The sequence below is a fragment of the Vigna unguiculata genome, chromosome 5 (genome assembly GCF_004118075.2).
Source record: "Vigna unguiculata cultivar IT97K-499-35 chromosome 5, ASM411807v1, whole genome shotgun sequence".
NCBI lineage: Eukaryota > Viridiplantae > Streptophyta > Magnoliopsida > Fabales > Fabaceae > Vigna > Vigna unguiculata.
This window is the reverse complement of record NC_040283.1, coordinates 38,023,229-38,048,782: the sequence shown is the minus strand read 5'-3', so window position 1 is coordinate 38,048,782 and position 25,554 is coordinate 38,023,229. Positions and strand designations below refer to the sequence as shown.

The window sequence follows — 25,554 nt, the reverse complement described above, 5'->3', positions numbered from 1 at the left end:
AAGATAAACAAGATAAAAAGTAAAAATGAAATATATATTTATACTCACTTAAATATTCACTTTTTTTGTATTTTTTTTAATCATTTTAAATTAAAAATTTTATTTCTTATCCGGACGAAATTGGGTGTTGACACTAGGGCAATGAAATGTATATTTCTTGGGTATCCTACGGGTGTCAAAGGATATAGATTATGGTGTACTAAAAATAATAGAAATAAAAGGTTTATTATTAGCAGAGATATTACCTTTAATGAGTCTGTTATGTTTGGTCAAAAAGAGGAGGTTGAAAATATTGTAGGAAATAAGGGAGTTCATCAAAAGGTGGAGCTTGAGGTTGAAGATTCAAATAAAGAAAATTTGGATCTGATAGATCAATCTAGTAATGTCCAAGAAGAACCTCAAAGTATAGCAACAAGGAGAACAAAAAGGGAAATTAGAAAACCTGCAAGGTATGCAGATGTTACATGTGTTGTTGATACTAACTCTGTTTCATATGCCTTGGCAGTTGGTGAAAATCTCTATTATGATGAGCCTAAATCCTATAAGAATGCAATCCAAAGTAAAGAAGCATCAGAATGGTTAATTGCCATGAATGAGGAGATGCAATCACTTAAGAAAAATCAGACCTGGGAGTTAGTACCATTGCCTAAAGGTGTAAAGCCAGTAGGATGCAAATGGGTGTTCAAGAAGAAAGAAAGGATTCTTGATGTTGAACCATCTAGATTCGAGGCAAGACTTGTGGCAAAAGGTTTTTCACAAAAAGAGGGAATTGACTACCATGAAGTGTTTTCACCTGTGGTAAAACATAAGACTATTCGAGTTTTGCTGGCCATGGTGAGCGCTTTGGATATGGAGTTAGAGCAGCTTGATGTGAAAACTGCATTCTTGCATGGGAATTTAGAGGAGCAAATTTATATGTCGCAGCCAGATGGATTCCTTGAGGCTGGAAAAGAGAACCATGTGTGTTTGCTAAAAAAGTCCTTGTATGGTTTAAAACAGAGCCCGAGGCAATGGTACAAGAGGTTTGATGCTTTTATGGTTTCCTATAATTTTGTTCGAAATGAGTTTGATAATTGTGTTTATAGTAGGAAGTTGCAAGATGGTTCCTATATATATTTGTTACTATATGTGGATGACATGTTAATTGCAGCTAAGAGCAAGACTGATATTGATGCTCTTAAAGCTATGTTAAACAGTGAGTTTGAGATGAAGGATTTGGGTGCAGCCAAGAAGATTTTAGGAATGGAGATTTGGAGAGACAGGAATGCAGGTCTACTTTATGTATCTCAAAAGAAATACATTGAAAAGTTGTTGCAGTCTTTTCAAATGGAGAATTATAAGCCTGTTAGTACTCCTTTGGCAGCACATTTTAAACTTAATGCTAGCACTCTTCCTAGTACTGATGAAGAGAAGGATTATATGAATAAGGTTCCTTACTCGAGTGATGTTGGGAGCTTGATGTATGCAATGGTTTGTACAAGACCAAATTTGGCTCATGCTGTGAGTGTGGTTAGTAGATTTATGGGTAATCCTGGGAAAGCTCACTGAGAAGCTGTGAAGTGGATTATGCGATATTTAAAAGGTACTAGTAATATATGCTTGGTTTATGGTTCCAATGATATTGAGTGTGGTCTTATTGGTTATGCAGATTCTGATTATGGTGGAGATCTCGTGAAAAGAAGATCTTTGACGTGTTATATCTTCACTCTTTATGGTTGTGCTATTAGTTGGAAAGCAACACTTCAGCCTACTGTTGCTTTGTCTACCACTGAAGCGGAATACATGTCTTTGACAGAAGGAGTCAAAGAAGGTATATGGTTGCAAGGTCTTATTAATAGCTTGGGTTTGCATGTGCAAAGGCGTATACTTTATTGTGATAGTCAAAGTGCATTGTGCTTGGCTAAAAATCCAGTTTATCACGAAAGATCAAAGCATATTGATGTCAGGTTGAATTTCATACGCGATGTAATTGAAAACAAATCGTTCTCGATAGAGAAGATATCCACCGTAGACAATCCCGCAGATATGTTGACTAAGCCTTTGTCTTCTGCCAAGTTTAAGCATAGCTTGGACTTGGTGAATGTTCACATAGCTTGAGACCTTTCGGGGTGAAGAGGCAAGAGAGTTGTTCTTGGTTACTGGTGACTTGGGAAAATTCAAGTCAAGGTGGAGAATTGTTAAGATGCCTTGAATGTTATGTTGTCCCTTCATCTTCCTTACTTCATATATTTATGATATAGTTATGGGTTGTAATGAGGTTTAAAGGGGCTGTTATTTTTTTACTCTTTTATAAGGTTAAAAGGAATCTGTATCATGTATCTCTCTATCATTATTCAGAAATAAAAAACTCTTGAACTGCCCCGTGGACGTAGGTCACATTGACTGAACCACGTAAATTTGTGTGTCTTCTTTTTCTCTTAATCTGTTTCTTTTCATCTTGTCATAACAAGTGGTATCAGAGCCGATGGTTAAAACCGGCTCAAACGAGTGCAGGTCCCTATATCGAAAGTCTTCCTGGCAAGACTTCCAGGTAAGCATGTCCCGTTAAGATGAACGGCGGTACGAGAAGGGGTACTCGTGGTTGGGAATGCTTTCGCTGGAGGGGGAGTGTACCAATATGGTTGAAGGGACTCACCCTTGAGGGGGAGATTGTTAGGAATCCAAGTGTGAGTCTAAGTCCCACATTGACCAGAATTGAGAAAGTAGAGCACTATATAAGGATTAAGGCCCATAAACCCATTGCCTTAAGGTTTTGGGTTGAGAGTGGTGTCAGTGTCTTATGTGGTTGGGCTCAGATTTCATTAGTGTTGTTCTCCCCAGTGAAACCCCCTCTTTAAAACCTAACAGTAATGTTCATGCGGACACAAATAAGAGAAGTTAGACACAAATATCACCTTACCTTAATCCGTAATCTCTCGAGCTGACTCCTCCTCTGCTCGCATATGCTATCTGCTGGTATCACGGTTTGGACCCATGAGGGGTTACCTGCGCAGAGGACTCCGACAATCAAGTAAGCCAAAATCTCTTAAACAAGGGACTAATGAATGCGTACCTTTAATTATTGGGGTCCACACGTATTTATAGAGTTATTAACTATGTCTGGTCTTATCATTGGCTGGGCCATTGCTTGGGTCGTAGGTGGGCCTGGGCTTGGCCTAGGCCCCTAGTTCAATGATTGTTGGTCTTATAGGCCTTGTTTGTAATACTCTAAGTCTAGAATGGTCGACAGATGTTGTCTTGTCCTCTGATGTAGGCGACCTAGGCCGCTTATGCTTGTCCGTTTATTAGTTTGATAACTGCTTGCGGGGCTTTACGTAGGCGGGTTTAGCCGTGCAATTTTATTAGGCCGCCTAGGTGCAGTAAAAGTAACAATTGGAAAATTAAGATAGTTCTTGATTATGGAGGTAAAACAAATTTGTATTGGTAGATTTTTGCAGATAAAACTCGGAATGGGTACAAAATGAATATTATAAATGGATACTTGAGGATATTGAATATGACTATTTTTTACACCCGCATATTAACTGGTCAGATACAAGTATGATAGTATTCGTACCCATGAATACCTATAATCGCTAAACTCATCTTAATACATTGATTTTGATTGAGTTATGTTTTATCAATTGGTTTTAAAATACAATCTTTCATTTCTATGTAAAGGATAATTCAACATTATTTGTTTCAAAAAAACGCCATTTAATATTTGCTTATGAAATTTTATTTGAACTTGTATGAATTTGAGTTTATTTGAATTATGTTTGAAATATATGATAGTGATATATTGTATTTTATTTAAAGTTGTGGTTGAAAGAAGTTGCTAAACATTTTTAGATTTTTTTAAAATATTCGTGAATACTTACGAATATCCGTGAATATTAAAAAAAATATACGGGTAGATAATTTTTTTTTATATTAGATATACTTCCAAGTAATGTGAATTAATTTAATTTTATGATTGTTGAAAGAACGTTATGCTAAATATACATCTCTTTTACTTGTTAAATAGTCAAGATGAGAGGATTTAATAGATGATCGATTAATTATTGTAAATCTAATTTTTTGGAGAATATGATGTGTTATTCGTATATACTTGGTATACGATATATCATATTTATTTCAAATTATTAACTCACCTTCTTATGCATGTGTGATATAAATTACTATGATCAATGATCACACTTAATACCATGATAAATAGATCAAACAATAATTGAAAAATTTGTAATCCTCATATATTCTTCTATATATTCTTTTTGTTAATACAATGTTTATACACACATAGGGATGTCAATGAGACGGGTAGTAACTCTCCCATATCTTATCTGCTGAATAAATATTTGTCTCGTACCCGTACTCATATCTGTGCGGATATCTGTTATGCGGGTACTCACATATTGTTTTAATATCCACGGGTATCCGCGGGTATTTACAAAAGAAAAAAATTAATATTTAATAAAAAAATTTAACCATAAATTCAAATAAAAATACAATGCATAACCTTTATAAATTTCAAACAAAGTAAAAATAATTCATTTAAATAGTGTTGAATGATAGTTTACAAATAAATGAAGATCTTTTAAAACCAATTGATAAAAAATAATCCATTCAAAATCAATGTATTAATGTTTTAATATTTTTTTAATTTAAATTAGAATATAGCGGGTACGAATATCCATAAGTACGAATACTATGTTACCTGCCTCGTTAATATGTGGATGTAAAAAATATCCGTATCTGTTACCTGTGAGTATGCATTTTTAATATCCATTTCATACTCGTTGCAGGTTTTATCCGCGAATGTCCGCGAGCATGAACTTTTTTAACATCCTTATACACACACCATACACCATGACACATACATAAAAACCTATTACATCAAATATAATTGTATTATTGTATTTATTTTTGGGATATTATTATTTAAATTTCTTTCACGCATTGTAGCATAAGTTATATATCATAAATTTAAAATATAATTTTTTATTATATATATATTCTATATTATGTTTACAAATTCTCTATTAAATTTTTAGGTGTTGTCTTCTATTAAACATTAACAATACATTATAATATTAATATTTTAAAAATATTTTAGATATATTTTAAAATATTAATATAGTATTCATTAATATATTTTAAAGCACAACACAACTGAAAAAGAAAAAAGAACATAACCCAAATTCGAAGTAGAAATTGCTGGATTATGGACACTACGTGTAAAATCCTAGAAAATGGTATTTTAGAAGTGATAGTAGTTTAAAAATAGTGAGACTCGATTATTTTAATATTAAAAAGGTTTTAGTATAAATAGAATTGTTATAAACAAGTTTCATTATTTTTAAAACACATCATCTCTCTAGAAACCACTTTTCTAGAGCTGTCTGACTTCTCTCTAAAAGTCTTGTCTTTCCGGTCGTCTGATTGAAGAACCGAGACCGTAAGATTGATCCTCTCGGTGAGCTCTTCAATTTGGACCGATTAGTTTCTCCTTTCGTATAGAGCATCCTGTGGAGTTAGAGACGTCTGACGTTTATAGAGTTGTTTAAGCAGGATACCAGGTCAGGGAAGGTAATGTCTATTATGTCTCACAAAACTATTAGGATTGTTATTATATGATTATTTTGTAATTGACTGATGTGTTTGATATGTGAATTGAGTTGTGATGTTTGAAAACGGTAAATACTTAGGTTTTATATGTTGTTTGAGAATAATTGTATGCTATGGGTGCAATTGGATGCAATTGGTCTTTGGTGGAGGTTTTGGAGTTGTATGGACTGGTTGAATAGGTATAATTTTGCTTAAATCAGTTTTTGTAGAACTATGCAGATTTACTTATTCATTGGGCGAGCCTACTCGCTGGGTGAATGAGTTGATCTGCAGAATTATGCAGAACACTGATCTGCAATTATGCAGATTCGCATACTCGCTAGGCTAGCATGGGCCAGTGGCTGGGCTAATGCTACTCGTTGGGCTAATTTCCAAGTCAGGAACTTCCAGACCTGTACCAGTGGTTGGGCGAGTGGTACTAGTTGGGCGTGCATGGGCCAGTGGCTGGGCGAGTGATACTAGCTGGGCGAGTGAGTCAGAACCTAAAACTTGTATTTTTGAGTTAAATTGGGTGGTGCTTTAGTTATCATAGAAGCTTTGTAATTATTATGAATGATGTGTATATGATATGAGATTGTTTGTATGAGACTGAGGTGAGATTGGTTAATGCTAACCCAAGGAGGATTAACAGTGATTGTGGTAGTGTATGCATTGAGGTAGGGATTGTCTTGACAGTTATCCTGACACTCTAATAACCATTCAAATTCTCAAGTAGAGAGGAATGAGGTATGTGGTGAGAGGAGCAGGAGGTCCTAGCCTAGGGGTTTTTCCTTGACCATAGGTGTGAACAGACTTACCTTGTATGTGGTAGAGTTGTCGCTCTTAAATCTGTCGCTCTGTAAGCATGAGATGCCATTACAAGTGCAGAACTGATTGGATCCGACCACAATGCATGTATCCGGATTAGTTGAGTCATAGTTTATAAATATATGTATGTGGATATCTGCTTGTCTGTAGTTGTTAGATATATTAATATTATATGGTTTAAGAAAATTCTTTAAAAGTCATTAGCTTACCCTTCTTCTGTGTTTCTGTCTTGTGTTGTATGTTTTTCTTTTGCGATGATCACCTATTCGGTGGGAGCAGTGGTGCAGTTTCAGAGGCACCCCTGAAGGTTGAGGAGCCATCTTTTAGGTCGAAGGAGATCTCAGTGGGAAGTTGTTGTAAATGGTTAGCTTGTGTTTAGAATTAGAAATGTTTGATATGTATAATTGATATATTTATATAGTCTGATCATTTATAAGACTGTATTAATATATTTTATACATTTATTTTATTTGTTTTGGACACTAAAATGAAATATCCTATTTTATTAGTTTTAAGCTGTTAAAATTCGGATGTTATAACATGAATACCATTAAGTCACCCCTAAATACTTCTTTTTTAGTACTTACCTGCTGCACTTTCCACTTTAAATAAATATATTTTTAAATATTAGTTTTAATATAAATAAGTCTCAGTTAGATTTGACTTATTTATTATTGATTTTATGTCACGCAGAACAAGGGCAGTTACATTAACCAGAGATAAAAAAAAGAAAAAAATAATTGAACAGTAGCAATATTTTTATTGCAACAATTGCAGAAACAGAAGCACTTTACATTGCTTTGGTTATATAATATAAATCCATGAAACAAAATAAAAGAATTTGGTGTTATTTCTTAGGGCATTATTGAAATAAGAATTAAATCAATGAAAAAACAATGAATTATTAGGTATTAATGAACGACCTCATTAGGAGAGCAACAGAAGGATGCAAAACATTTTTTTTTTCCAGTGTATGGTTAGAATAGTTCAACGTTTTGAAGTCTTGAGTTCTAAAGAGGAATAGCCAAGTTTTTCCGCTGCGTACGCTCTTCATTCTTCAGCTCTATCATGGTACCAACGATGATGTCAGAAGCACTATTCACAATCTCTGACAAGTTCCTGCACCATAAACAACTTCATTAAAACCTTTCCAAATGCATCTCAATCACTCTTATTCCATTACCCTTGTACAAACCTTAATTATTTTGTCTTAATTAGGGTTTAGGAATGAACTTACCCTTTAGAAGAGTTGAACGTGAGTCCCACGGTGTACTTAACCTCCTCAAGAGCCCACCTGAATCGGCGTAGTTCGTCCTGCGACCACTTAGGGTTGTTGACAAGACGCAACTGCGAAGGTTTAACGTCGCAGAAGATGGGAATGACCTTCTTGTTGCACCCGAGAAGAAGCGCGAGCTCGTGGAGGCAAAAGTAGGACTCGGTGTAGCGTGGAGACAGAACCGCCACTCCGATCTTGCATTCCATAACAGCCCTGTTGATTTTATCAAACAGTTTGTCCCCTGGCTTCATGGTCTTGTTATCCAAGAAAGGGTTGAACCCGTGCCTCTTCAAATGGTCGTACATCAACGTTGCCACCGTCTTCTTCGTGTCCATGCTCCGGTGGTTCAGGAACACGTCACACGGCTCCACCACTCGCCTCACCACCTCTTGTGCTCGCTTCGGCTGGCTCAGAAGCCTGCGGTTGAAGAAGCTCATTGCCACGTTACGCTGCATGCTTCAGAAATAGGAATGGATTTGTGTGAGTGAATGAAAGTGTTGCTAGCTCGATGATTCAGCTGCTGTTGTTGTTGTTGTTTCTTTTGTGTGCTTTTACGATGATAATGATATTGGTATCTAATGAATTGACGGGGTTCCCTTTTATAAGAGTCTGTAGCGAATTTTTTAATAATATTCATTTCTCTTTCATCGACTTTGGTCTTTCGTGTAAAGTTCTTTGCGTGGGTAGGAGGAATATTTTAATTCTAGTTTTACCTTAGGCGACATTTCATCTTCTCAACATCATGGTAAAAGTTTAAGGATACAATTTAGCTGCAGTTTTTGTTTTTTTTTTACCATATTGTCACATCACATCACATACGTGTTTTTATCGTAGAGGACGAAAAAGTAACTTCGTTCAGTTAAAAATAATTTTTTTTATTGAAGAACAAACAGGTATATTTGTATTTCATAATTATGATTTTTAAGTATGGAAAAAAATTATATACCATACCCCTAACTGTTGTTTTTATCCTTGTATGAGATGAGATTTAATTTGACGTAACAACCAACCCTGTCAACATGTTAAGATTTTGTATCTAAAATGTGGTCAAAAGAAAAAATTGTTGAGATTGAAAGTTTTCTTAACGGTTATGCAGATTTTGACAGATGGGTGCAGCAGTAAATTGGACTCTCCCTCCTCCAGGTTCTATACTGAGAGGAGTATACCCCTTCAAACACGTTGTGGTCTTATTGTTTGTGGCTCACTCATATGTGAACATTGAACATTATCATGAGACACGAATTAAGGTTTTGAACGACACAACAAGCACTTTCTCCGTATTATGGGTTGGAATATCGATGAAACAAATGAAAAAGGGGTGTAAACCACTGTGTGCATTGTCCACTACTTTTCTGTACATGTTCAAAGTAATTTCGTCTTGGCTGCGCCAGGAATATTTTTTTTTTCTATTTATTTGCTTTCTTGATTTTGACCAACTTGTGTATCTGTGAACAATGGCTTCTTGATTAGTCAATCATATATTTGTGTCGATGGCTCAGACCCTCACATGGAATAATTGAGATGAAGCAAACTCCAGGGTGCTTCTTCCTTTGACTCTTTGAATAGACAATTTCAAGCCATGGCTCATCACAACTATACAATATTCATTCAAAACTTCTAAACCAAAAACAAACCAATACTTTTTGAATTAACCAAGAAAATTTTTGGAACGGTTGTATATTTTTTGTGTGTTGAGTATAAGTTTAGTTTCGTAGGCAAATTCATGTGAATTATAGTCACACATACCAGCATTGATTCATTAATTGAAGCATCTTCTACTTGGATACTGTGAATATTCCTGCGAAAACTTGACTTGGTTAATTTAAAAATGGAGTTCATTAATTAGCTTTGTTCCGTTTCTGCATAATTACGTTAATTAGACTTCACAAGCTTGTTAATTAGGCTGCATGTTATAGTTTTTTTCCTGTAACTTTCTTTCCTAACACAATCAATAATCTCAATTAAAAGCAAATTCTAGTCCAAGATCATGTTTAAAAAAATATAAATATATGTTTTTTTTTTCTTTTTCTGCTCAATCTATATCTGAAATTGACAAAGTATATTTGCCGGCGGTCATTTGTGATAACAGCATCATTATAATTATGACAGTAGAGAAATTAAGGTGCATTTTAATTTCTATAACTAATATTGCCGAAGTTGAGATAGTAAAACTGTCACATAATATAACTAATAATAACGATTTGAATTGTCTAAATTAAAGTTAGTTTACCGATTCATATCATCATACAAAATTTAAAGGGAATTATGGTACCATATAATAAATTTTGGGAGAAAGACCATGGTGAATGTAAAATGGCATGAAAGTGCACATTCAAAAAGATCTCATGAAACATGTTAAAGTTCATAACCAGAAAAGTGCTTTTTAGTTTATGTTGTGTTATTGTATTAAGTATTTATTACTTTTGCTAATTAATGACTAATTTCCTACTATCTTATTGATTCTCTTCACTCAAATATGATTTTCCTACTACAAAACTCAAATTTAAAACCTTCAAAAACATCTGTGCTCCTCGACTAGAAAAAGAAATCTTAATTTCTCTTAGAGTTTAATTTGAATTTAAGAGTAATTAATAAATAAAATAAATTAACAGAGAACATTTTTCAGCAAACGTTTGTTTATTCAAGTATAAATGTAAACAAATAGTTTAGTCTGGCTTTTTGTATAACACTTTCTTTCTTAGTGCTACTTTCTTTTCGCTGTTGTTGAATTGTTACTTTCTATTCAATAAAGTTCTTTTTACTGTTGTTTTGGATTGCTACTTTCTGTTAAATACATGTTTTAGCTTTAAACTGTTTTTTATATTTTTTCTATATTAGAGATTTTATATTGATTATAGATACAAAATTAAATTATTGTATATAAGTGAATTTAGTTCTTATTTTACAAACTAATTTTTCTAACATTAAATTAAATTTAAAATTTACTTTAATTTAATATACAAATATTTACTCTATGTTAGAAAGATATCAGTTGAACCATTAAATTATGAATTTCTTTGGACACATATCTCACTACAATAAAATTATTAAATAGCAGTCCATTTTAAAAATGAAAAACAATTAGTTACTATAATAATTAATTTAAATATCAATTTTTAAATTAAAATTTTTGTATATCTAAAATAATTTATAAATACAAAATCATAATTAATTTATAAATTAGAATCTGAATTAGTTTTTAACATTAGCTACTAAATTTTTAGCTACCAAGAAGTTAATGTTTAAAATTAGTCTTTAAAATTATAAACCTTTTAATAGTAAAAGTTTTAAATTATAAAGTTCTTATTTATTTTGTTTTTTATATGGAGGTTGAGACAATTCTATCACCTTTTTCAATATATATATATATATATATATATATATATATATATATATATATATATATATATATATTTACTAATAAAAAAAATTATTAGTAAGTTTGGTTTGGACATGATGTAATTGCATTTGTATTTTACTAGGAGTGATAGCTGGACTATACGTACTTACAATTTGGAATTGATTAGGTCGTGTTCTTCATTATTATTTATTGTAGCATGTTTTTAATAAAGTCAATATATTTTCACTCAAGAGGGAATTTGTTTATGTACTATTTCAATTCAGTTTTCTTTCTTTGTATTTTTCATTCTTTGATAAAATGGTTGTTACACGTTACAAGAGTCGCTTTTTTTATCAACTTAACTGCTTCGGTCAATGGAAAAGATTCTCCTTTGATGCATTAATTATGTATAGCTTTCGTAATAATAATAATATTATGACCTAAATATCTTTTTCATTTTTTTTTGTAAATTTAGAAATTGAATAAGTAATCATTTTTAGTATAATAAAAAAATTGTTACATTAATATACTAATTTTAATTTTATTTAAATTACATTAATGAATGATATAATTAAATGTGTTTAATTCTTAACAAGGGTTACATGTTTATAAAAGAGCTAATTTTAACCTTAATATGCAATAATCTTGAATGAACTAATTTATCTTTGTTTTTTTCTTTTTTGCTTTATGAATTTAAAATCTTAATTATATATTAACATTAGTTGTTTTAGTAATTACACACAAGTAATAATTATAGTAAAGAACAAAAATGTATATTGTTATTATATTTTTAGTGTATCAAAATAAATTAAATATGTCAATATTTATTAAAATAAACTGATTATTTACCCTGTGAATCTTAACTATGTTTTCAATATATTCCTTTTTCCTTTTGGTTTTCGATTTCAGTAATTATTTCTATTTCGTATATTATTCTGATTTCCATTGATGAATGAGTTATCCGTTTAAATAACGCAAACAATAATCAAAGGAATATAATATTATTTACATCACATCGATTGATTAACTTTTTTTCTTTTAAATAAAAATAACTTTCTACACGTATCAATTTTGAGTTTGGATTTTCTTTTTCTATTCTATCTTCAAAATACATTAATAACTATTAATTTAAAATTTTAAAATATATTAAAATTATCTTTAAATATCAAAATACTATATTTTAATGTTCAAAAGATAAAAAAAAAAAAAAAACTCAATAAAAAAACCGAACTTATCAATCTTATTCTCTAACATGGAAAAAAATACAGAAAACCCATCATTGAGGCTAATAAATGACAAGGATCAAACCAAAATTAAAAAAGTTTACGAGGGACTAAAATTAAAAAACAATATTGACCAACATCACAAATGCTAATAAATGATAAGAATCAAAATTAAACTAAAGCAAGTATGATGGACTAAAATGAAAATTAAAGTTATTGAGGACCAATAGGAAACATACAGTATGTATCAATCCTACTCACCGACTCATTTGTTATTTAATGGATGTCAAAAGTGAAGGAATCAAAATACAAATAAAATCTTTATTAATAAGAAAAAGAAAACTATTAAATAATAAACGCAAATTCTGTAAATTTATGGAAACCCAAAAATTTATTTAATCCTTATATTACTCATGATAGGCATTAATTTTAAGAAATTTGTAAATTTACGAGAAACCAAAAGTTTAATTAATCCTTAATTATACGCGATGTTATAAGTTAAACACATTTTACATATATTACTCGACCAATGTAATTCATAAACATACACATAATGTCATAATAACCAATTTAGTAGCATTAATTATCATCTGAGATCAATGTAATATTCTCAAAGTAAAAAAATTATATACTGACACGTGTTACTTCGTGATTTTTTATTTTTTATTTATTTTTAAATTTGTTTAAATATACACGGGACAATCCAACCACGTGTCACGTGTCAGAGTCAATGTTTTATATGTGTTATTTTTGTTCAATTTAATTTTAATTTTGGTTAAAATTTACCAATTTTGTCATATCGAAGATGAGATCAAATTTAATTTTTATATAAAAATTATAATCATGTGAATTTTAATATATTATATAAAAATATTTATTTAAAAATGTGAATTCTAATATAAAAATTAAATTTGGTTTCAATTTGGAAGGGACAAAATTGGTTGTTAACAAAAATTGAGACTAAATTGAACAAAAATCACGAATATAGAGACCAAATTGAATATAAAACATTAACCCTGTTATGTTGCTCGCTGCTGCTGGATTGACACGTGGACATTTAAAAAAATAAAAAAAAACCACAAAGTGACATGTGACAGTCATTATTGTTCATGATCGTTAATGATTGGCTTAAATACCTTTTTGGTCCTCATTTTCGTAGTGTTTGTTGCGAATGATCCTCATTTTCACATAATGTTTAAAGTGGTCCTCATTTTTACCGAATGTTTAGAATGATTCTCATTTTCGCAATTCGTGTTTTATTTGGTCCTTTTCTGTAACGTCGTTTAAATCATTAACGGAGCATTGTACATGTGGCACGATTTGTATTAGGGTGTATTACGTGTACTGTACATGTGGCTTAATTAGATATTTGGGGATAAATTGGTGAGCTTTGGCAATCTTGTTCCTCCATTCCCAATTGGTATTGCTGCAATCTTCTTCTTCCTGCAATCCCATTATATAGGTATGTTACGGTCCCAATCTTCTCCCTTTACCTCTGGTTGTAATCGTTGGAGGCAACCGTGTTGTATCACTTCATGCATTATTGGTGGTTCAACGAGAAACGAATTAACCCCGATTTGTAGTTGCAAAGAGATGGGTACTTTGAGGATGACAAGAACTCCAAAGAATATTGGAAGAAAATTTTGGGTACAATCTATTTTTATTTTTGTGTTAATAATAAATTGGTTTTAATTTTTGGTTTATTGATTTATAGAGTGGTGGTTCTAATAATGTGGGCTGCAACTTTTTCAAATGGTGGTGTTGATGAAAAGGATGTCATCATCATGACACAAATGAGGCAGATTAATGATTTAGAAAAGGATGTCCACTTCAATTTCACCTTCCACTTCAACATCACCATTCAGACCACTGGCATCCCCAATCTCTACTTCAATAGCCTCTTCATGGGCCTCTACTTCACCATCGTGGTGGACAATAACATTGAACCTATCATCACTTGTTACCTTAAAGTAAGTAAATTAAATAGATAAAAAAGATGTAATATTAAGCCTACTTTAACACAATGGGGGACCACTGCTACAATCAATTACAAATAAAATAATGGGAACCATTACACCAACATCGACAACCGACAAATAAACCAACTAAAATAATACCCCACTGAACCCCACCTACAGACACAAACTACACAAAATCATGGAAGTAATTTAGAAACCAAGTAGAACATCACAACAATCGAAAGACAAACAAACCCAAAAATAGAATTACGAAAACCCTAACCCACGAGCAAACACAACCCAGAAAACACTAACCACGAGCAAACACAACCCAGAAAACCCTAAACCCACTTACCTCGTTGATGATGATTAACTAGAAAATTGAAATGAAGAATGCAACTGCAATCCAATGATGAAATGGCAAGTATTAGCTACTTCCTCTGCAAATTTGAACTCAAGAAAGATGAAGATAAAGAAATTTCCCTAATTGCAAAATTTCCCCTAAATTGTAAAATTAATGTTAATTAGCCACCTGTACAGTACACGTAACACACCCTAATACAAACCGTGTGCCACCTGTACAATGTTCCGTTAATGATTTAAACGGCGTTACAGAAAAGGACCAAATAAAACACGAATTGCGAAAATGAGGACCATTCTAAACATTCAGTAAAAATGAGGACCATTTTAAACATTTTGTGAAAATGAGGACCATCCGCAACAAACACTACGAAAATGAGGACCAAAAAGGTATTTAAGCCTTAATGATTTAAACGATGTTAGCAAAAAATGACCTACTTGAACAAAATTGACGAAAATTAAGATCTATTTGAGAAAAAAAATAAAATTAAGATTGATTTGACAAAACTTGATTTTAACTTTTTTTTTAACTTTTTACTTTCTTTTCTTTAATCTAAAATCTCTCATTTTCACTATGTTTCCTTTTGTTTCTTTCTTCTCTATTTCTTCATATTCACTCATTAATTAATGTTACGGGTTAGTTACACAATTATCCCGTGACGGAGGTCAGGTGAGCCGAGTTAATTATTGCAGGTAGTCCAAGTCAGATAGTATCAATTATCCCGTGACAGAGGTCAAGAAGATCGGATCACAATGGAATCATGGCACTTGAACTTGTGTTACACTCTTAAATAAAAAGAGTTATGTCTGACTAATGACTATAACTTTTAGCTCAGTAATAAGCACTCGATACAAAATTTAACAACTTTTTCTCAAATTCTACAAAGAAAACATTTTCTTGCAAATAGCACAAGTGTTGTGTTTTCTGCCACATATACTTTTAATTTTAGAGTGTGTTTAGATCCATATGTTTACTATCCATATATACCTAAAGAGAGGAGAAAGTATAAAAATCAATAAATAAAAAAAAAAGAGAAATACAAAACCTAAAAGATAAATTACATTGTAAATTCTCTTTTCCTTTCCTCTCATGTAAAAGAAGAATCGTTAACTTTGATAAAATATTTGATGTTACTTTTCCCTCTCAAGTTCAATAATTAAAAAGGTAGAATATGACTTACTGCTGAAGTCACACAAGCTACCTACTCATCTATTCATTTCAGGGTCCTACACTTTCATATATAGTACTCAGAAAGGTTACATAAATGTATTTCTACCACAAATACTCTCAAAAAACTATATATATATATAAGTATACTGCAAAGAATATGGGGACACAGTAGCAGGTGTGATGAGAGTATTTGGCCACATTGCTTGTGTTGTGGTGTTGGTTAAAACTTTCTGTCATGTGCCTATGCCAATCAAATCAAAAATAGCTGAGATGGACCCAAACCTGTGCTTTGTGTTTGGCCATCTTCATCATGGACACCATATCACGCCCTATAAGAAATGACGATCTAAAATCTTAAGTCAGTAAAAATAATTAAAAATTATTTGAATCTAAATAAGTATCTTTTAAAAGGTAGAAATAAAAGATTACGGAGAGAAAAACTAGAAGAGACAAATATATAAAATTAGAAAAGACAAAATAATATTTTTTCATATATTTGACAGTAATTATAACAAACGCTTAGTTACATGTAGGTCTGTCACTGTACAAAGCTAACTAAAATGTGGTAAATCATTGTTTGGAAGACTTATCAGACCAGTCAGCATTAACATTCTGTATTTGTTTTCACTGTTCGTCACTTATTTTTAGACAAGAATATGTATGCAAAACAAGAAGGGCATTATTACCATGTTGATTTTTGTGTTGTTTATAAATTTCTTTGGTGGATCTAACCAACTATTAAGTGAACAAGTTGAGCTGAGAATTTAAAATGCATTGGCCCCATATGCAGGTGATTTTCTACACTTATCTTAAATGGTTGCTTTTGATTTAATTAGAAGGAAACAAACCTGGTTTGAAATAAGGCCTTCCAACTGCTGCAATAGTCACAGGAAACATCATTTACTCATTCATGCACTTTCATCTATAAAGAAGAGAGATTGAATAACAGAGCTCTTCATTATTTTTCCAATAATAGAAAACACAAAAGACACACAAAGATCTTTAAATTTAATAGGAGATACTCAATGGCTATGGATGTTTAAACATCCAAAATCTTTTGCTGCTTTTTGAGAATAAATTTATCTTACTGTAAGAAAACATTTTTGTCAGTTAACAAATGATGATGAAAAGATTAAAGTTACCAATAATTCTTTGACTTTTTTGAATTGTCTGATCAGTAATTAATAAGTTGAATTTTGATTGCAAAAGTCCATAACTTTTGATTCATGAAAATAAACAATTAGTACTTTTAAAACATACAATATATGGTTAATATTTTGTACTTTATCACATTAAAGGGGAAAAGCAATCAAAATAACAGAGTAAAGAAAGTAAGAATTTTAATGTACTCTGATCTACATTTGCAAGTACATTTCGTTGATAAATTTAGTCTTCATTTTGAAAGACTATAAACTAATGATTGTGCCATCTACTGTTAGCTAGATTGGATCACTATAGTTCTTTTCATCCCTCCTACGTTAAAATACATGAAAGTTAGACACTTTAACAGTGTTTTTTTTTTTTTTAAGATATGAAAGAGATAATACAAATATCAAATCAGGGAAAGTCCAAAAATAATATAATAATATCAATCAAATAACAATAATTATGGCCTACTTACTGTTGGCACATGGTGAAGCAATCAGATAAGCATTTGGTTTTGAGTGTTGGAAAGGTATTTATTAACCAACATTAAGCTGAAAAGTCATGGATTATTAGCAAAGCTATGATTGCAAATTTCTTTCCCTTTTTTCTTCTATCAACCGATCCAACCACCATAACATAGCCCCAACAGTGCCAATGTCATTATCCTTAACTACTAAATAGGTAGATTTTAATTGTCCACATGTATTTCCTGAAATTATCTGCATAAATATTTAGTCCTGGAGTGACTCTTTTATTGGTGCTTTCAAAGATAGAAAAGTAGAAATGTTCTTATGATTGATGTGTTTTTCATTTGGCTAAAAAATAAAAAATATTTCTTTCGACTCTGAAAATGTTTGGAGTTCTTGTTTTTCTCTTCCTTAATGAAGCAAAGCACATAGGATGAAATGAAACAAAGAAAACAGAGATTTTTCCTTTTTTCTTTTGGAATCAGACAATTGTTTAACTTTGATGAGAAATAAGAAAGGACAAGTATTTATCCTCATGTGAAAGTCCTTTTCTAGAAGAGCAAGAACACAACATTCTTTCCCATAACTTGTTTTGTCATCGTTATTGGTGAGCTTTGGTTGTTACCTTTCTCCTATTTGTCGGTTTCCTTTGTTTTGGAGATGTACATTTGTTTGCACATAAACATACAATTATAGACAGCTAGCTCCTTCCAATTTATTCACCCCAATCATGGTTGCAAACCACAGATAGCTACTCTTCATCTCCCAACATTAACAATCATCACTTTCCATTTCTTCATTTTTAATGATTCAGTTTATTCAATATGTAGTTCCTACGTATTTCAACAATGTCTCTGTTTCTGTAACCCAGTATTTCATTAGTAAACAACTAAATAATTATTGAGTCCAAATTCTTTTATTTATCTTTTAATGAACATTATACTTCAAAAATATTCAGTACAGAATCTATATTCAGCTCTTTCATATTAATGCAAGTATCCCTTATGATTTTTTATTTATTTTTTACTAATTTATTCAAGCTAACATTGACACTGTACATAGTCTTTAAAAAAATGAGTTGATTGATGCTGAAGAGAGAGATTGATGAAGATAATCCAAGTGAAGAAAAGTTTTGTCCGAATTATTACTGTTTGTTGGGAGCATGAGAATGTGATGTAGACAGATGAGGTTCATGCGAGGTTGATGCCAAAAGGATACTTTTATTTATTTATTTATTTGTATTATTATTCTTCTTATTATTTTTGTGGTTGGCACTTGGCATTGACAAGTATGATGAAGTGTGATGTGAAGTGATTACAACAACTGTAATTATTCTTTGCTGCTCACTCACTCACTCTTCTCCTGTGAATGACACCGACAACAATCTAAACCAAACAAGACATGGTCTCATACAATTCTCTCTCTGCTCTCTTCAACGAAACGTTGACAGAGAAAGGAAAATGGACCTCTTAACCACCCTCTACTCTATCAGCTTTCAGCTTTCATCATCCTCGTTGCAAGTTCCAAGACTTGAACCACTCTCCACACAATTCTCTTTCTAAAAGAACAACGTGCGAGTGTGTGTGTGTTTATGTGAGTGTCTACACAATAGCATCAGCATGTTCTGTTGGTCCCACGTACCCAACTCAACAAAAGCCCCTTCTTCCATTCCCACATTCTTCTCACTCACCCCATGTCCCTGTGATCACCTCCCCCTCATGTAAGAGGAGGGACTTCATAAGGCTAAGGATCCAAAGCTTTCAACTTTCGACCTCTCTCTCATTTGGGTCCTCTTGCTCCTATTATGGACCCAAGCACTCGTCTTGATCATGCCCTCTTTCAGCTCACTCCAACCAGAACCAGGTTCTAATGATTCACAGTTCGCAGACACGTAAAAATTGTAGCACCAAATTGTTTTAACATTGCGTGTTTCTTGTTCTGTATGTTGAAGGTGTGACCTTGTTGTTGCTGGTGGAGGTGTGACTGAAAGGTTGGCTTCTGGGCTGTTAGAACCGTTTCTTTCTCACCTGAAGAGTGCCAAGGATCAGATTTCCAAAGGTGGCTATTCCATCACTCTGCGTCCACCTGGTGGATATGCTCCCTGGTTCACCAAAGCCACCCTCCAAAGGTTCTTCAGTCTCTTATTACTGTTCTGCACTTCCTTTTGCTTTAATAAATTGGATTAGAATGTTCTGAATGCAGAAAATTGTGAATTTTGGATCAGACCAAGGAATAATAAAGATTAGCCTCCTTTAATTACTTGTGTGTAGGTTATAATCACGGGGAATGATTTTATAAGACCAATGTTGTTTGTCTGTTTTGGTTCATTTTCAATAGGTTTGTTAGATTTATAAGCACTCCAGAAGTTCTAGAGAGGTTTGTGACAATAGAGAAGGAGATTGTGCAGATTGAAGAAGGGTCGATTCAGTCTAGTGAGAGGAGCAATTTGGTGGCAGAAGCAGAAGGTATGAATGTGAAATCTTATTCCCGTTATTCACTTGCTGTGTTGATTGGAATTGGATATCCCAGAACATCTAGCTCCTTCTCAATTATTTTCCCCTATCATCATTTTTAATTAAACTTTCCCGTGGTAAATTCTTATTTCTTTCATTAATTCTGCAACTATTCAATTATAAAGGTCATTACTTTTTTTCTTCTTCGAAAGTTGCGAATAGTATTAGATGCTAAACTGACATGTTATGATATATGGCTTTATCTTTGGCTAATCTGATTGGAATGATACTTTGATTTTTTGTACGATCTTATGTAAGAAAGACTAGCACATGAACCCGTGGGAATTATCATTAGCCACTTTTCTGAAGCCATAACCAGTTGTCATATATATCTCTTTCTTCCCTGTCTACTATTTTTATCTTCCATTACCACTTTAAATAAGAACTGGGGAAAGAGAAAAGGTAAAAAGCAAGATTGTTGTAATAATGGAGGTAAATTAGAAAAAGGAAAATAAAATGTTACTCCAACTACATATTTTGAGCTGTTGTTAACAAGAAACATGTTAAATGCAGATGGACGTGTCAGAAGGTCAACAACTTCCTCTAAGGTATGCAATGTGACTCTTGCTAATGTTTACTTCAGCTTTGGTAAGATATTGAAACTCTTGCTACCTGTTGTGTTTAGCTGAAAGAGGAGCAAGCTGGAACTAATGAAGATGGATATGAAGAAAACTCCAAGTATTGAATTTTTGGTGTTTCCCTTATATGTTGTTTTGTATAACATCTTTTTTTTTTCTTCAGGATGAAGCTAATATTCCTTATAACATTTTTTTCACCAATTTTCTATGAACAGAATTCGCCTTCGACGTGTTCTAGATAACCGTAAAGCTATGCTTTGCAAAGAACAAGCAATGGCCTATGCCCGTGCTCTAGTTGCAGGATTTTACCCGGAATCCGTGGATGATCTTATATGTTTTGCTGATGCATTTGGAGCTTCACGTTTAAGGTCAGCAACTCTTCACTGCTTGTTCTTCTTTTATGACTAAGATATTATTTACACAGTGTTCCTTCTGAGATGACCAGGACAAACAGCATTCTGGTATATCTATTCATATGATTCCTTAGTATAGGATTATCGAATGAAGATACAGTATTTCATTATTGCAAAGATGTTCTCTGTTTATGTCCCTGGAAATTTCTCATGTTTTGTTATTTATTATAATTTTGGTGCATGTAGGGAAGCATGCATAAATTTCTTAGAGCTGTGCAAACAAAAGAATGAAGACAAACTCTGGATAGATGAGATAGCAGCAATGCAGGCATCTGCTCAGCGTGAATTGCCATACTTGAGGACATCTGGGATCATACTTGCTGGTGAAGATGATACAAGCAGTAAATTAAATGGCATAAATGATGCCCCAATTTCTGAGTCAACGCCAAGTCATGCAAGTTTTGAAGGCCAAGGTTCAGTATCTCAGTCTCTTCCCTCTTCTGAGTACTACATGTTCTGAAACAAAGTCTACCAAATAAGATAGTTATTTGTTGCTATGAAAATTTGCAGATTATAGTTTGCCAAGTCAAAATCCATCAGGTCAAATACCAATGTCCTGGCCAAACCATGTACCTCAGTACATGCACAACTTTCAGGGTCATGCATTTCAACAAATGCCCCCATACCAAGGGTTCCTCTATCCTGGTATGCAGGTTCCTCCTTCATATTATCCAGGTAATATGCATTGGCCTCCAAGTGTGGAAGACCCTCATATTGTTCATGACCGAGATAAGGATTACCATAAATCATCGTATAAGAAGAAGAAGAAGAAGAAGAATTCTCAAGTACTGGAGCAGTCTGAAGAAGAAAGCTCAACAGCTTCCTCTGACTCCAGTTATGAGAGTGATTCAAGCCAAGGGAAAAAGCAATCTTCAAAAGAACATCAGCACAAAAAGAAGCATGGCAAGAAGTCCTCAAGGAAAGTAGTTATACGCAATATAAACTATATAACCTCTAATGGAGATGGTGAGAAGGGTGGTGTCACAGAGGGGAGTTTGTCCAATGAGGAAGAATTTATCAATGGAGATTCCCTTAAACAGCAGGTAGAAGAAGCTGTAAAGTCAAGCTCCCGTCACCATAAGAAACACCATAGTTCAAAACACCCTGGCATGCTAAATGGTTCAACAGATACTGATTCCATTGCAATAAAGGGCAACAACAACAACTGGGACGCTTTCCAGAATCTTCTTCTGAGAGATGATGATTCAGAAGAACAACAACCTATGAAGTTTCAGGAGGAATATACTGTGAACCAGAAGTTTGAGAATGGAAGGTCAAATGAATTTAATCATGAACCCAACATTACTCGAGTGGTTTCTAATGATGCCTTTGTTGTGACAGAGAGGGAATTCAACAGTTACAGTCAAAATCGTGTTGATAACTTTAAGGAAGGGAATGATGCACTTTCATTGATGAAGAAAAATAATAGCACAGATGCAGAGATGCTGTTTTCTCGGAGAAATGACGAATCTGGTAGCTATTCCATGTCTACTCTGTCTGGCAATGGCCCAGAATCTTCCCTCACTAAATGCCAGAAAGAAGAGGATTGGTTCATCATCAATCAGTCTGATAAACCAAGAAATGAGTATCAGAACCGAGATTTCAGCATTTTTAATGGCGTTGCTACATCACCAACTACTGCTTCACTTCTCTTAGAGAAAAACAAGAAAGACATTATGACTGATGATTCGTTTATGATTCAAGCTCGATCATCAGAAGATAAATTCAATTCTCAGTCAGCAGCTGATCTAAGTTTGGTTTCAGACATTGTTGGGGCTACTGAATTCATGAACATCACACAAGAAGGTTCAAAAAATAAGACTGAAACTTTAAATTCCCATGAGCCTGAAGACCTCTTCATGGTTCTTGATCGTGATTCAGCGGCAGAGCGAAGTGTGGCTCCCTGGAGCATGGAAATGGATTACGAGAATAACTTTGCTTTAAATGAAGCTAATAGAAAGCTTTCTGAAATTGAAACAGATCAAAATCATCCATCTAATAAGGAGGGTACTGATACAAAAACTCCTGGAGTGAAAAACGGAAAAGTTTCAAGTAAAGAGGCAAAGTCTAAGGCTATCAATGGTAAAAGCAAATCTGATATCACATCAAGAAGCAAATCATCCCCAGGAACCAGAACTAGAGCTGTGAAGACCAAATCTGAGAAGGTAAAATATAGGAACTGTCTTGTTTCTACCAATCTCCTTTTCTTATTGATTTCTAGTTTGTTCACATCTATTGCCCTCTTTTGTTTGTAGGAGGAGGAAAACAGAAAGAGAAAGGAGGATCTGATGATTCAGCGGCAGAAAAGAATCACTGAAAGAAGTGCTTCCAAGAAGACTGGAACTGAAACCAAGACTTCCTTGACTTCTGCAAAGAAAGGGAATCCTAAGATACATCCATCCAATGAAGAGACTAAGAAATTGAACAAACCAGTCCTCAGGAATTCCACCATTGAACGCCTTGCAGCTGCTCGAGTAACTCAGCCAAAGGTTTCACCAAGCCAAGCAAAACCTGGACCAACCAAGAAACCACCCTCGAAGGCAAATGGTGTACCTCTGCAGAAGACTACCAGCACAGAAAAGAAGAAGCAGGGCTCAAAAGAAGTCAAATCTTCAAGTCAAAAACAAGATACTAAGAAAACAAATGAGAAAGTTCTGGCTTCCACTAATGGCAAGGCTAAGAATGAAACGGAAGTCTCAGTTGAATTGCGAGTGAACTCTGGTGCTGCACAATCTGTTGAACCAAACAACAGCAATCTTGATTTGAAAGATAATGGAGAGCCAATCAAGACATCATCAGAGAAACAAACAACAGATGTGATCTCAGAAAAAGATCATGTGCCTGGAAATGTTGGCCAGATTAAGGTGAACTCAGGTTTGCCAAATCACGATCAGGCATTGCAAGGAAGTGAAGAAATTTCAAACAAGTTATCTCAACTTCGAGGTGATAACAAACCTCAAGATATTACTGATGCGATCACAAACCCTGCAGCTGCATTACCCAGCAAACCCGTTACAGTTTCTGCTGTGAACTCAGAGATTAATCAAGAAATAGATGAAAGTAATCCTACCTTGCCTAATGTCACCGAGAAACAAATTTCCACCCCTCCACCACCCAGTAGCCAACTGATGCCAGAACCAGTCCACTCCAGGAAAAAATGGAACAGTGATGAGGATTCTTCAAAACCAGCAAAAGGATTTCGTAAGCTTCTGTTCTTTGGAAGAAAGAGCTGAAGCATCCTGGTGCATTGGTAGAGTGCAAATTGGTTCATGATAATCCTCTGAAATGTTCAGACGGTTATCACTTCTTTATTCCATGCTTTTGGTTATTCAATGCTTGAAGAAGAGTTCAATTTGTCCATTCTTTTGCTCAACAAAAAGCGTTTGCCATATTGAGTTATTTGTTGTTTTGAACACGTCTATGACATGTGGAAGATTGTAGATAATAACATGGAATTGGGAGTTGCGGTCTTATTAGAGATCCATGATGTAAATTATCTGAATATGGTGTTGTTTCCTACGGAAGGATTTCACAGGTAAATAAATTTTCCATGTTGGAACTTGGAACACTGTACAAGGCTCCTCTTGTTTACTTGTATTTGCAAATCTTGAAATTATAATGTTTGATGTGTGTTGTTTTTGTAATATTTCACATTGCATTTATATGTCACAACAATGACTTCTTTTATTTCATTTTGATCCTTTGGAGCCTTAATGAATGTTAAATTTGTTATGATCGAGTTCTTACCATTAAGCCAAAACCAAAAGTTACAGTTAATAGTCAAGACGCTATTAAGAATCGAATTCGTGATTTGGTTCTACGGGACAATTGTTGTCTTATTAGGAATTGAATTCGTGACCTTAATTCTGATATTACTTGTTAGATTTATCGATGAGAGGAGATTCATTAAGGAGATATAACACCAATAAGATATGAATTCAACCACATCAGATATTTACATCACTCTTAACTCAATCTCACCAATAAAACCTGAATCCAATCACATTAGACATTAACATCAGTCTTAAATCATAACTTTGAGACAATCTTCAAAATAATATAAAGATTTATTTTCTCGTTTCTAAATAAGTGACTGAGATCCACACTTAAATTATTACCAAAATTGTTGTAGCATGGTATTGAAATGATGAGAAAGAGAAATAGCAGTGGCATGCAATTGATGCAAAGGGATAACAGAACCAAAAGGAGAAAATTAATGGTAGCAACAAGGCACCGACATAAACAGTAATAAATATGATTGTGATGTGTAAGACAAGACCGTGAAAACGTTAGCTGAAAACCGAACAGTGCTTAGCTGTGTACTGATTGTGGTGTAGTTTTGTCATTTACACTGACATGTGCATTATGCATCGGCAAAGAATCCTCACATCACGATTATGTTCGAGAGGAAAAAAATACAAAATGCAATAAATTAAAAATTAATTTTTTTGTGACGTAATTACATTTTTTATTTAATGAAAAAATATTTTTAACCAGAACTTTATCTTTTTTTAAATTTAAAAGTTGTGTAGAAAATATTAAAATCATGTTTTAAAACATGATTTTAATAAGTCATGTTTTAAAATAAAAGTTTTATCATTTCAAAAAAATTATGTTTACTTTAAAACATAACATTTTTATTAAGGAATTTTAAAATGCGATAATGCATATTTTGCAATTTATTTTAAATCTGTA

At 33.1% G+C, this 25,554-nt stretch overlaps 2 protein-coding genes across 2 annotated transcripts; one reads left to right on the top strand and one right to left on the bottom strand.

Annotated features, from left to right (window-relative positions):
- Positions 1 to 7,282: 7,282 nt before the first annotated feature.
- On the bottom strand, positions 7,283 to 8,239 carry LOC114183144 (probable disease resistance protein At4g19530). Its single transcript, XM_028070051.1, has 2 exons — positions 7,652 to 8,239; positions 7,283 to 7,533 (listed from the first exon to the last, which is right to left on the bottom strand). The coding sequence occupies exons 1-2, from the start codon at positions 8,143 to 8,145 to the stop codon at positions 7,425 to 7,427; spliced, it is 603 nt and encodes a 200-aa protein (XP_027925852.1). The 5' UTR covers positions 8,146 to 8,239; the 3' UTR covers positions 7,283 to 7,424.
- A 10,472-nt stretch (positions 8,240 to 18,711) lies between these two features.
- Positions 18,712 to 24,505, top strand: LOC114185009 (COP1-interacting protein 7). Its single transcript, XM_028072480.1, has 9 exons — positions 18,712 to 19,218; positions 19,307 to 19,483; positions 19,693 to 19,820; positions 20,382 to 20,416; positions 20,494 to 20,546; positions 20,662 to 20,814; positions 21,046 to 21,272; positions 21,370 to 23,024; positions 23,115 to 24,505. Exons 1-9 carry the CDS (start codon positions 19,160 to 19,162, stop codon positions 24,090 to 24,092), a joined length of 3,465 nt encoding a protein of 1,154 aa, XP_027928281.1. The 5' UTR covers positions 18,712 to 19,159; the 3' UTR covers positions 24,093 to 24,505.
- Positions 24,506 to 25,554: the final 1,049 nt, after the last annotated feature.

Excerpts from the sequence above, each read along its gene's own strand:
- LOC114183144 (XM_028070051.1), bottom strand. The coding sequence starts at position 8,145 with ATGCAGCGTAACGTGGCAATGAGCTTCTTCAACCGCAGGCTTCTGAGC. Across the intron at positions 7,534-7,651 it reads ACGTTCAACTCTTCTAAAGG|GAACTTGTCAGAGATTGTGA; the intron begins GTAAGTTCATTC and ends TTTATGGTGCAG.
- LOC114185009 (XM_028072480.1), top strand. The coding sequence starts at position 19,160 with ATGGACCCAAGCACTCGTCTTGATCATGCCCTCTTTCAGCTCACTCCA. Across the intron at positions 19,484-19,692 it reads ACCAAAGCCACCCTCCAAAG|GTTTGTTAGATTTATAAGCA; the intron begins GTTCTTCAGTCT and ends CATTTTCAATAG. Across the intron at positions 20,417-20,493 it reads GGTCAACAACTTCCTCTAAG|CTGAAAGAGGAGCAAGCTGG; the intron begins GTATGCAATGTG and ends TGTTGTGTTTAG.